A 13,945-nucleotide genomic window follows, 5' to 3' on the forward strand; every position below is an offset into this window, starting at 1 on the left:
TATTTTTGATTGATCGTCCAGGACGATTTTGGATCGTCCCAAACGATGTGATAAAAAGTAGAAAACTCTAAAAATAGATAGAAATTTTCTCCCGAGTGTGTGTGTGTGTGTAAGGTTACCTAGCATCGGGACCCACATTGTTACAATTGACCCAATAAAAGGAAAAAGATACTTGACGTACATTACAAACTGATTCAGTCCTAATCTACCCAATCTTGAGCAGGTTTGATTTACAATTTGATCTTGTGGACCTGAATAATTAGTAGGTAAGACAGTCGTAGAAAAAGCAGAAGTGTAAGAATAGTTTGCTATCATCAAAATTATAATTCTTGAATCCAGATTCGCAACACAATATTGAAATTTAAGGGAAGGATTGATTTTTCCGTTAAGGATTATGGGGTTTAGTGGGCCCATGCATGGCTAACTATGGCCAATCAGGGTTCACCAAAATGCAGTTTTGTGTTTAACATGTCATAACAATGGTTATGAAAATGTTTAAGGCTTTTGGGAAGGTTATGAAGGAAAAACTACAATAGGTGCACAATTCAGTGACTTGAGTTGTAAATATTTAAAAATTTTGCAGCCTTTAGAAATCAATTTAGCTTTTGAGGTTAGAGGACTCATATTGGCCTCAAATTTTGAGGGGTGACCCTAGAGACATTTCTAATCAATATACAATTGACGGGTCGTGAATTAGAGGTCATTTTTTTTTAAGTGATTGAAAAATTACTCAAAAAAGATTTTGAGACATAGACTTTTGGCTTTGATTTTATGTTTTAGATTTTGGATTTGATATTTGTTTTGGATTTGCTTTTGATTGGTGAACCTCGTGCAAGAATGAGGTCAACAACCTTCCGTTGACCCAGTTAGGAGAGTAAATGTATTAGATTAGACCTATGTTAAGAAAGATAGATGCAGACCTAAGATTTCATTACAAAATATTAGAAATAATATTATTTATTAGAATTAAATGAGAACTTAACTCTACGGCACAATACAGAAAAAATGATTCATATAGCCCACGTAGTGGGAGGTGATTATTTAAAAGTTATTAACAAGATTTTAGGAGTGAAACCCGCCTATATTAAAGTGATGATTTGGCACTCAACATTTTCTTTCAAAAAATTCTCTTACCTAATTTTCTTCACTTATAGAGATATCATAAGAAATAAATTTTGATGCCATAACATTAAAGCATTTTTATCTAAATGATATCACACAATTGTAGACATCACTAAGTCATGTCCATCAATCATATTTCTCGATTTTAAGACTATATCATTCACTCTATCTATGAATATGAGATCTTAAGAATAATTTTATTCATTCCTTTTATTTTCATCTTCTGATCTTGAAGCCCCAATGGGCCCCATTCAAGAGAATTAAAAACCTAATCAAACTAAATTGCCAAAAATAGGGAGGAGGCCGTTAGAATCAAGTAGTTACAAATTAATATCTTATATTCAGCCTAATCCCATAAAGTTGTATATTTCTTTTCCGGAAATTACGAGTTAATTGTTTCTGCCAAGCAATATTAGATCATGTTATTAAGATTAAGATTTTATTTGGGATAACTTTCATACTTCTTTCTAAAAATAAATTTTTAGCATAAAAAATTTTAGAACTAAAAGTTCCTAAATGAAGCTAAAATTTCGTTTAAATTTTTGTACTAGAAAATTGCTTTAAAAATCAATTTAAAAATAGTTTCAAATGAAACCAAACAGTTATGCATTAGTCAAGTCTAGCTATTGTATATTTCATTTGATGAACATAAATGGTCCATTATCAAAATTTGGAATAGTTCATTAGCGGGGCTCCAGTTAATAAAATAGTAAACTTATATTTTATTGCACCATGCCATTTTTAGCCTCACCTTCTCTCTCTCTCTCTCTCTCATTAATAAATTAATTTAATTCTGGCTTGAAGATAATACTTTCATGATTAAAGATTAATATTAGCGCATTATTTAAATTTTACAAATTAGTGGAACAACTGTTAAGAAAAAAAAACCGTAAAATAACTGTTAATCTCTCCTTATTCTAAAGTTGTGATAAAATTAAGCCATTTTTTACAACTTATTTTTGGTCTTATTGTGGAATGGAGAATACAGCTTATCTAACCAAAAAAACAACTAAAATTTTATTATTAAAAAACATCAAAATAATACTTTTAGCCAAAGATGTTTATAAGGGAAAACATTAATCTATTGGGCAGTCCAGTAACATTGCCACTTGTCTTTAAAGAGTCATGTAGCTTCAATTCTTTTGTTTTTTTTGGTTAGCCAAAGATGTTTATAAAGCCTTTTTTATTCCGTTTTCAAGTCATCTATTGTTAACAAAACTTTGACGAGGACGCATTTTTTAACAACTATATAAGCATTCTTCTTTGCAAGAGATCCCATCAAATCCTTCATTAGTCCTGATTATTGATTCTGGAATCTAATAGCAAGAGATCTACTTGCCATGGAAAGCCAATTGACAGTTCTCGTTCTCCTCCTCTCGAGCTTAGTTCTCATCTCCCAGTCTGCAAAGGCAGCTCCTAATCCTTCACCCACCCCAATCAAGGCCGTCAATCTTGGTGGGTGGCTTGTCACCGAGGGCTGGATCACACCCAACCTATTTGATGAAATTCCTGTCAATAAGGATCTATTGGTAATGAACAATTACTGCTTATTTTTTTCAATCTTCTTACTTACAGCTAACATTATAATGTTAATTTCAGGATGGTACTCAGATCCAGCTCAAGTCAGTCACTAAGAACAATTACCTCTCAGCCAATAATAGTGGAGGATCGGCAATCCTTGCAAGCCAGTCATCGGCTTCTGGGTCGGAGACATTCAAAGTATATAGCTTGTATTATGTCTTTTGTCTTATATGTAATTCATATTATATGAATCAAACTCAATCATGAACTGATAAATAGAAATGCTATTTAGTTGTGGAGGATCACCGAAACAACGTTCCAGTTTAGGATTTTCAATTGGCGATTCTTGGGGCTAGATGATCAGGACAATTTGGTGGCGACTTCAACCTCATCTTGTGACTCAGATTCTTCACATACATTTGAGATTGTGAGGAATGATGACGATCCTAATCGAATACGCATCAGAGCGCCCAATGGTTCTTTTTTGGAGGTGTTTGTTTGCATAGATTCTTGAGATTGATTGTAATGGGAATCATCTTACTTTTTATTCTGAAGTTCTAATTCCTTGAATGTTTTAATGATCGGTAAATTAGGTCAAGCCAGAAGGGTTGGTGACAGCAGACTATTCGGAGGATACTAATTGGGGAGATGATGATCCTTCCATTTTTTTATTGACTAATGTGAGGCAGATCCAAGCTGGAGAATTTCAGGTCACTAATGGCTATGGAGCTGACAAGGCCCCATCTGTAATGATGGTGAGATCATTATAATATGTTTATTACATCAAAAGGCTTGATTAGAAAGTATAGAAATGATTCATTTTTATTAGATTTAAATAAGAATTTGAGTCTTAACAGAATATAATGGAGAAAAATGATTAATGTAGTCGACCACACAGTGGGACTAAGACTTGATTTTGTTGTTGTATTAGACGTGGAAATATGATGCAATAATAATACTAATCAAATGGTTGTTGGGGTTTGCAAAATCATTGGAATAACTTCATAGTGGAAGATGACTTTAAGTTCATGTCAGAAAATGGTTTGAATGCAGTGAGGATTCCAGTTGGGTGGTGGATACGATTTGATCAAAACCCACCTCATCCTTTTGTTGGTGGATCCTTGCAAGCATTAGACAATGCCTTCTCTTGGGCAGAGTAAGCATATAGTGTGTGTGTGTTTTTTTTTTTTAATTTCTAAACCAGAAAGAAAGTATCTCAATCACATATGAATGTCCCTCTTACATTATAACGTGGATTTACATTGTAGGGAGTATAACATAAAGGTGATCATAGATTTACATGCTGCACCTGGATCGCAAAATGGGTGGGAACATAGCGGAACAAGAGATGGAACACAGTTATGGGGCAAGACAGATGATACCATCAAAGAAACAGTTGCCGTGATCGACTTCCTCACGTCGAGGTAGTATGATTTGAATCTTGATCCATGATGCATTATTTGTTTTTCATTATGCTTTACAAATACCCATATCACTCAATCTTGCACAGGTATGCAAATAGAACAGGGCTTTATGCAATTGAGTTAATGAATGAGCCATTGGCTCCTGGAGTCACAATTGATCGCCTTAAGAAGTATTATAAGGTTGGTTATGACACGGTGAGGAAGTACTCTGATGTGTATGTGATCATGTCAAACCGTTTATTGACCAGAAATCCAACTGAGCTCATCCGATTTGCGAGTGGCTTCTCTGGATCAGTTATTGATGTCCATTACTACAATATGTTCTCAAAGGTTTTTGAGGACATGACAGTGCAGCAAAACATCAACTATATTAAAAAATATCGTGCTTCTACTATTAAATCATTAACAATTTCCAATGGTCCTCTTATCTTTATTGGTAAGCATCATAATTTTTTTAACATTTTCAATACATTTGATGTATTTTTTATCATAAAAATAAATCATAATTCATTGATGCAGGGGAATGGGTGGATGACATTGATGTAATTGTTGCATCCAAAGATGATTATCAAAGATTTGGGGCAGCGCAACTTGAAGTGTATGGGATGGCGACATTTGGGTGGTCTTATTGGACTCTAAAGAATGTTAGAAATCACTGGAGCCTAGAATGGATGATAAAAAATGGATACATAACTTTATAAAATATTAAACATTTATTGAAGATAGTGGGCTATTGAAAAGTGATCTACATCAATAAGATTAAAGCTTGTAATACAAAATGCATATTTCCTAAGAGTTATATCACACGCTTATTAAATTTGGGAAATAAACTTCGATTTTGACCATAAAATGTAACAATAATTGAATTTGTCAAGATTTATATTCAAAGTTTTATATTGAATTTTGGCTATAATGGTTTGTTGTCATCCCTCCATAAGATTGTTAACTATTGTATCTCAAAAATGGTTTCCAATAATATTAGAGATTAGGTAGATTAATCATGCCTGATATCATGATGTGTATATAATCAAATAGAACAATAGGTAAGCAAATTAAATGATTTTGTTCACGAGATGACTCTGTAATGCTCATGTTAATGAGCTAGAAGGAAAATTAAAAGGGGACATCAACTCAATATAGTTTTCTATTTGGGAAGTAAAAGTAATGAAAGAATAAGAGGTTTACTTAGCCCACTTGAAGTATTTATGAGTACTTCGATGAAAGGCAGTTTATTACTTTTTTTATATATACGACTGTAAAAATGAATAACTTCTCTAAGATATATGTTGGACAAAAATGCACCTAAATTGAGGGTATTGTTTTCCATTAGCCAACTAGTCCATGAAATTGTGAAAAATCAAGCCATGTCATCTTTGTGAATCACATTGGATTGCATGCCCTTGACGTTGATAAACATAAAAGTAGAGGCCCTAAACCCCAAGATTAGTGCTATTAACAATGTCTTTGATGTTATTATTAATGAAAGCCTAAATTTGATGGCCAAATTGATGATGGAATTATGATATTATTGTTGACAAACATTGTCATCAATAATATTGTTTAAAGGGATAACAAAAATCTTGACTTGATTGAGATGTTTAGGAACTAAAAAGAATGTCCTAATCTTCTTCATCTTTAGATCAATAACTCATTTTATGTCTTTCACTTTTTTTATATCTTTCATGCAAAATTAAAAGAATTGCTCCTTGCTATATCAATACATAACTATTTGCATCTTTTTTGCAATGCTTGAAATTATTTAATTCTTGTTTCTTTAAAATTTGAAACTTTCTTAGTTTAATCACTATTAAGGTATCAATGCAGGCACTCCATCATTTTGCATCCCAGGAGATTATACACAAACCTAATTATTTTTATTCCGCGCTTAGCAAAATCATAAATAAAAATCTTTGTTGAAATTTAATGACTTTGAAGAACAACAAATAGTGATAATGAGGCTGATTAGACTTCCCTTGTGCTAGTCCAGTACAAAGGCAAGGCCAAGCAATTATAATGATGGTACATTATTGCAATTACAATGATTTATACAATAATATTTCTAGTTAGTTTATCAGTATAATATATAATATCCAAAAAAATTTGAAAATTTTTACTTTTTCAAATTATTAAGAAAAATTTTAAAAATAAAGAAGAACTATTATTTAAAGCAAAAACAAAGTTATATTAATGATTGGATAAAGGAGGTTGCATAATATGAAATATGATATAATATAGATTATACATGCAACAAAAAACTAATCATTCAATTTTATAAATGGAGAAATTTTAATTATATACAAAGAGTAAGAAAATTTTCCTTGAATCCATTCTCTCTCTCAATCTTCGAATCCAAGATATCTCTCAAGTCTTAAGACTAAAGACACAATAGACACTCCTTATTAAAACGATGTCTAACACATGTCATATAATAATCACTGCTTCTATTTTAGTTCACTTTATATAAAAAAGAAAAGTTTGTTAAAGCATGGGTGACGTTTAATTCAGCATGGCATGTGATTCATATCATAGACTTATTAAAAGAAATCATGGCTATAAATTGTTGCATACTAAATGAATTTAAGAGCAACTTATAATAAAGCATTATACTGGACAGAGTATATCTTGCAGATAATTCAAATAAAGCAGACTTTGCATTGAAATTAAACAATAGTTTAAATATCAAAATAGAAAGTAATAGATTCCCTTTACCCTTATGAATCTTCTGTGCTAGCATATAAAAAAAAAGCTTTTATGACTCTCAAATGCTTAACACGTATAAAAAATTCAGGCCCTTATGACTCCCGATACTTTCAACACAATAGAACTTCCTTCAACTATAAATATCTATAGAATCATAATGTTTTTGTGATGATTTGGTTTGTGATAATCGTTCTTTTTGCTTAAAGAAAATTTTAAATACCAATTCACCCCCCCTCTCTTGGTTAGCCTCAGGCCAGTTCTATAGGGCTTAACATCCCTAACAAACTTTCAAGAGAGAGAGAGAGAGAGAGAGAGAGAGAGGAATTTATGAGGGGGAGTTTATGAGAGGGTTCACAAAGGTTGCTCAAAGCAAGGTTCCATGTCACCGTCTCTGTTCTTCGTCCTTCGCCCTTGGGATGTTCTTGGGAGGTCTACTTTAACAAAAGGTCCAGGTTCTCTGCCCGCTTCAGGAGGAACCAAAAGGAGTCGGTTCTCTGCCACACCGGGGTTAGTGAAAAGGAGTCTATAGTAAAGGCTTCTCCGCCTAGATGTGGGAGCTAAAGGAGAGACACTTAGTTAGTGCAATACTCGGAGGGTACCTCCGAGGAGTGGACGTAGGTCAATGTTTGATCGAACCACTATAAATTCGGTGTGATCTTTCTTTGTTTTACTTCCGCATTTAATTTCCGAAACCGCTACTCTTGTGGTGAATTGTTTTGGGTTTAATGTTGTGCTTTACCTAAGAAATATTTTTTAAAAAATACTAATTCACCCCCCCCCCCCCCCCCCCCCCCTTGTTGTCCCCCGGGGTCCCCCTCCTCTTGGTTAGCCTCGGGCTAGTTCTTAAGGGCTTAACATCCCTAACAAACTTTCAAAGTTGTTGAGCTCATGAGAGGGGAGGGGGGGACCACACCTTACCCCATATGGATAAAAGGATTAAGCTTAGTTAGAGGACTGCTTATAAGGGTTTTAGGGTTGATTTAAGTATTTTAAGCAAGGAAAATCTTGAGGGAATGGGGGTTAATGGGGTTTACTCATTTTCATCCATTTTGACCCATTTCAACTAATTTTGGGCTTCCATTCACTTGTTGACCAGTCATTGTTGACTGGAATGGAGGTTGAGAAGGTCATGTATAGTGTAGTGGGAGACTCCAAGGGGTTTGAACCCAATGTTTGGGTATTTGGATTAGAAATTTAGGTACAAGCACGAATTTGACCCCACATGATGGATTGACCAAGTAAAATTAATGATGGTTTAACTTACGAAAATGTTGGACATTCTTAGAATATATAATAAAATAATTTTGAATATTCAATTTGGTTTGGTGGTTCATGAAGCATTGAATTTAATTTTAGTGATGTGTATGGTTGATTTTGGTTAACCAGGTGAAACTAAGGTTTGGCGTTAGGTTCAACAAGTTAATTTAAAATGACATTTTTTACCCAATGGACGCGGTCTCATGCAATGGTGAGGTCTCATTGCATGAAATGTATATTTGGGTCCTTAAGATGTATTTTGGTCAATCATAGTTGACTTGGCCAACCAGGTCAAACCAAGACTTAGATTTTGGTTTAGTACACTCAAAAAAATATTTAGAATGCACTACTAGAGGTTTCAAAGGCTATTTTGAATAAGCCATATTTAGGTTTAGGGGAATGATTGATTTTTCCCTTAAGGATTTTGGGATTTAGTAGGCCCATGGTCAATTGTGGTCAACCAGTATCCACCAAAATGCAGTTTTGTGTTTAAGATATCATAATATAGGTTATGAACATGTTTAAGGGTTTTGGGAAGGTTCTCAAGATCAAATTCCACAAGATGCACAGTGCAGTGACATGTGCTATAGATATTTGAAGATTTTCCAATCTTTGGAAATTAATTCAATTTTTAGGGTTATAGGGCTCAGATTAGACTCAAATTTATAGGGTTGACCCTAGAGACATGCATAATCGATATACAACTAACGGATCCTGAATAAGAGGTCATTTGATTTAGTTTTTGAGGTAAATGAAAAATAACTCAAAAAGGGTTATGAGACATAGGCATTTGGCCAAATCCCATAAAAATGCATATTTCTTTTCCCAAAATAAGAGTTAATAGTTTCTCTGCCGAGTAATATTAGATCAACAAGTCGAGTTTTAAAGATTAAGATTTTATTTGGGATAACTTTCATAGTTCTTTCTAAAATAATTTTTTAATATAAAACTTTTTAGAACTAAAATTTTTTTACTACAAAGCTGCTTTAAAAGCAATAAGAAAACCGTTCTAAATGAAGCCTAAAGTTTTATTTGGGATGATTTTTTTAATACTTTTTAAAGCAATTTTCTAGCATAATAAATTTTATACTAGAAAATTGCTTAAAAAAAAGTAAAAAAGCCTTCCCAAATGAAACGTTGCATTAGTCAACAATAGCTATTGTATATTTCCTTTGATGAAGAGAAATGGTCAATTCTCAAAATTTGGAATGGTTCATTAGCTACAACTTATTTTTGGCCTTATTGTGGAATGGTGAATACATCTGATCTAACCACAAAACAACTAAAATTTATTATTAAAATATATCAAAATAATATTTTTAGCAAAAGATGTTAATAAGGGCAAACATTAATCTATTGGGCCGTCCAGTAACATTGCCACTTGTCTTTAAAGAGTCATGTAGCTCCAATTCTCTGAAAAAAAAAAGGTAAGCATTGACTATATAAAATAAATATAACTATAAAAAATAAATGCTTACCTTTTAAGCAGAGTTTTTTTTTTAAATTTCTTTTAAAAAAAATATTGATCTAAAGTTGTCTCAAATTAAATATATGTGATTCAAATAAATTGTGAAAGAAATTAACAATCATTTTTCAATGAATAGTAAGGCTTCTTTTGGGATGGTTTTTTTATTGCTTCATAAAACAACTTTTAGTACACAAATCAAAATTGTTATACTAGAAAGCTCCTTTAAAAAGCAGAAAAAAATCGTCCCAAATGAAGTCTAAATTTGCTAAAAATGAAGGTCACTGAATCAAACTAACCGAACAGCAGAGAAAAGTTTCAAAAAATGTTTTTATAGAGATTTTTAAAAAAGAAATCAAGTAATATAATGAGTTTTTTATTGAAAATGTCCAAAGCGGAATAAGCAAATTCTTTAAAAAATAATAATTTGATTTTATCAAAATTTATGCATCTTTAGAAATAATTTTTAATAACAAGATGAATATATTTATATATAATTTATTTATATATTCCTTTTCAGCTGAAGCCCGAGCCCTCCTATTTATGCCGTTTTCAAGTCATCTATTGTTAAAAAAACTTTGACGAGGTCGCATTTATTAACAACTATAAAAGCATTTTTCTTAGCAAGAGATCCCATCAAATTCTTTATTAGTCCTGATTAGTGATTCTGCAATCTAATAGCAAGAGATCTACTTGCCATGGAAAGCCATTTGCCAGCTCTCGTTCTCCTCCTCTCATGCTTAATTCTCATCTCCCAGTCTGCAAAGGCAGCTCCTAATCCTTCCCCCACCCCAATCAAGGCCGTCAATCTTGGTGGCTGGCTTGTCACCGAGGGCTGGATCACACCCTACCTATTTGATGAAATTCCTGCGAATAAGGATCTATTGGTAAAGAACAATTACTGCTTATTTTTTTCTATCTTCTTACTTACAACTAACATTCTTATGTTAATTTCAGGATGGTACTCAGATCCAGCTCAAGTCAGTCACGAAGAACAATTACCTCTCAGCCAACAATGGTGGAGGATCGGCAATCCTTGCAAGCCAGTCATCGGCTTCTGGATGGGAGACATTCAACGTATATAGCTTGTATTCTGTCTTTTGTCTTCTTATAAGTAATTCAGATTATATGAATCAAACTCAATCATGAACTGATAAATAGAAATACTATTTAGTTGTGGAGGATCACCGAAACAACGTTCCAGTTTAGGGTTTTCAATTGGCAATTCTTGGGGCTAGATGATCAGGACAATTTGGTGGCCACTTCAACCTCATCTAGTGACTCAGATTCTTCACATACATTTGAGATTGTGAGGAATGATGATGATCCTAATCGAATACGCATCAGAGCGCCCAATGGTTCTTTTTTGGAGGTGTTTGTTTGCATAGATAGTTGAGAATGATTCTAATGGGAGTCATCTTATTTTTTATCCTGAAGTTCTAACTCCTTGAATGTTTTAATGATGGGTAAGTTAGGTCAAGCCAGAAGGGTTGGTGACAGCTGACTATTCGGAGGATACTAATTGGGGAGATGATGATCCTTCCATTTTTTTATTGACTAATGTGAGACAGCTCCTAGGAGAATTTCAGGTCACTAATGGCTATGGACCTGACAAGGCCCCATCTGCAATGATGGTGAGAGCAATATAATTTTTTATTACATACAAAGATTTGATTAGAAAGCATCAGAAATGATTCATTTTTTTAGATTTAAATGAGAATTTGAGTCTTAATAGGATACAATGGAGAGAAATGATGTAGCCGACCACATAGTGGGATTAAGACTTCATTTTGTTGTTTTATTAGTCGTGGAAATATGATGCAATAATAATACTAATTAAATGGTTGTTGGGGTTTGCAGAATCATTGGAATAACTTCATTGTGGAAGATGACTTTAAGTTCATGTCAGAAAATGGTTTGAATGCAGTGAGGATTCCAGTTGGGTGGTGGATACTATTTGATCAAAACCCACCTCATCCTTTTGTTGGTGGATCCTTGCAAGCATTAGACAATGCCTTCTCTTGGGCAGAGTAAGCATATAGTGTTTTTTTATTTCTAAATCTATAAGAAAGTATCTCAATCACATATGAAAGTGTCTCTTACATTAAAATGTGGATTTACATTGTAGGGAGTACAACATAAAGGTGATCATAAATCTACAAGCTGCGCCTGGATCACAAAATGTGTGGGACCATGGCGGAACAAGAGATGGAACACTGTCGTGGGGCAAGACAGACGATAACATCAAAGAAACAGTTGCCGTGATCGACTTCCTCACATCGAGGTAGTATGATTCGAATCTTGATCCATGAGACATTAATTCTTTTACATTATGCTTTACAAATACCCATATCACATAATCTTGCATAGGTATGCAAATAGAACAGGCCTTTATGCAATTGAGTTATTGAATGAGCCACTGGCTCCTGGAGTCACACTTAATCGCCTTGAGAAGTATTATAAGGCTGGTTATGACACAGTGAGGAAGTACTCCGATGTGTATGTGATCATGTCAAACCGTTTATCAATCAGAAATCCTACTGAGCTCATCCAATTTGCGAGTAGCTTCTCTGGATCAGTCATTGATGTTCATTACTACAACTTATTCTCAACACTTTTTGAGGACATGACAGTGCAGCAAAACATAGACTATGTGAAAAAATATCGTGCTTCTACTATTAAATCTTTAACGGTTCCCAATGGTCCTCTTATCTTTATTGGTAAGCATAATAAGTTTTTTAACATTTTCATTATATTTGATGTATTTTTATGATAACAATCAATCATGATTCAATGATGCAGGGGAATGGGTGGATGAAATGGATTTGAGTGATGCATCCAAAGATGATTATAAGAGATTTGGGGCAGCTCAACTTGAAGTGTATGGAAAGGCAACATTTGGGTGGTCTTATTGGACTCTAAAGAATGTTGAAATTCACTGGAGCCTAGAATGGATGATAAAAAATGGATACATAACTTTATAAAATATTAAACATTTATTGAAGATAGTGGGCTATTGAAAAGTGAGCAACATCAATAAGATTAAAGCTTGTAATACAAAATCCATATTTCCTAAAAGTCTTATCACACGCTTGTTAAATTTGGGAAATAAACTTTGATTTTGACCTTAAAAGTGTAACAATAATTGAATGTGCCAAGATTTATATTCAAATTTGACAGGAAAATCACCCATTACCGGCGGAATTTTCATATGTGATATCATGATGTGCATATAATCAAATATAACAATAGGTATGCAAATTAAATGATTTTGTTTGCGAGGTGACTCTCTAATGCTCAAGTCAAAGAGCTAGAAGGTAATTAAAAGAGGACATTAACTCAATATAGTTTTCTTTTTGGGAAGTAAAAGAATGAAATAATAAGAGGTTTACCTAGCCCACATGAACTATTTTTTTAGTGCTTCGATGAGAGGTAGTTTATTATTTTTGTGAGATATATGACTGAAAAAACGAGTAACTTCTTTAAGATATATGTTGGACAAAAATGCAACTATATTGAGAGTATTTTTTTCCACTAACCAAATAGTCCATCAAAGAGTGAAAAATCAAGCCATGTTATCTTTGCGATTCACATTGGACTACATGCCCTTGACGATGATAAACATACAAGTAGAGGCCCTCAACTCAAACATTAGTACTATTAACAATGTCTTTGAGATTGTCGTTAATGAAAGCCTAAATTTGATGGCCAAATTTACGATTGAATTATGAGATTATTGTTTACGAACATAGTCTTCAATAAAATTGTTTAAAGGGTCAACAAAAATATTGACGCGATTTAGATGTTTAGGAACTAAAAATATTTTCCAAGTCTTGTTCATCTTTAGATCAATAATTCATTTTAGGTCTTGCCCTTTTTTCATATATGTCACGGAAAATTAAAAGAATTGCTCCTTGCTATATCATTACACAAGTATTTGTATCTTTTTTGCAATGCTTGAAATTATTTAATTCTTGTTTCTCTAAAATTTTGATTCAAAGTTGAAACTTTATTAATTCAATCACTATTAAGATATCAATGCTTACACTTCCTAATTTTGCATCCTAGCAGATTACAAACAAAACCTAATTATTTTTTATTCTGCGCTTAAGAAAATCATAAATAAAAATCTTTGTTGAAATTTAATGACTATGAAGTACAACAAATAGTGATAATGAGGTTGATTAGACTTCCCTTGTGCTAGTCCAGTACAAAGATGCACCCAAGCAGCCATAATGGTGGTACATTATTACAATTACAGTGATTTCTACAATAATATTTCTAGTTAGTTTATCAGTATAATATAAAACATAAAAAAAAAAAATTATTTTTTCAAATTGTTTTGAAGATTTTTTAAATTAAGAAGAACTATTAGGTAAAGAAAAAACAAAGTTATATTAGTGATTGGGTAAAGGAGGTTGCACGATATGAAATATGATATAATATAGATTATACA

General features: G+C 32.9%; 1 protein-coding gene across 1 annotated transcript; it reads left to right on the top strand.

Annotated features, from left to right (window-relative positions):
- The first annotated feature begins 2,305 nt into the window (after positions 1-2,305).
- LOC110116754 lies at positions 2,306-12,642 on the top strand. Its single transcript, XM_028698000.1, is given in 16 exon segments — positions 2,306-2,651; positions 2,722-2,841; positions 2,936-3,133; positions 3,237-3,391; positions 3,623-3,799; positions 3,912-4,067; positions 4,154-4,503; positions 4,587-4,792; positions 10,257-10,376; positions 10,447-10,566; positions 10,664-10,861; positions 10,965-11,123; positions 11,350-11,519; positions 11,618-11,773; positions 11,860-12,209; positions 12,292-12,642. Coding segments are annotated over 16 exon segments (3,006 nt in total). The 5' UTR covers positions 2,306-2,462; the 3' UTR covers positions 12,474-12,642.
- Positions 12,643-13,945: the final 1,303 nt, after the last annotated feature.

Source organism: Dendrobium catenatum, unplaced genomic scaffold, assembly GCF_001605985.2.
Source record: "Dendrobium catenatum unplaced genomic scaffold, ASM160598v2 fragScaff_scaffold_1024, whole genome shotgun sequence".
Taxonomy (NCBI): domain Eukaryota; kingdom Viridiplantae; phylum Streptophyta; class Magnoliopsida; order Asparagales; family Orchidaceae; genus Dendrobium; species Dendrobium catenatum.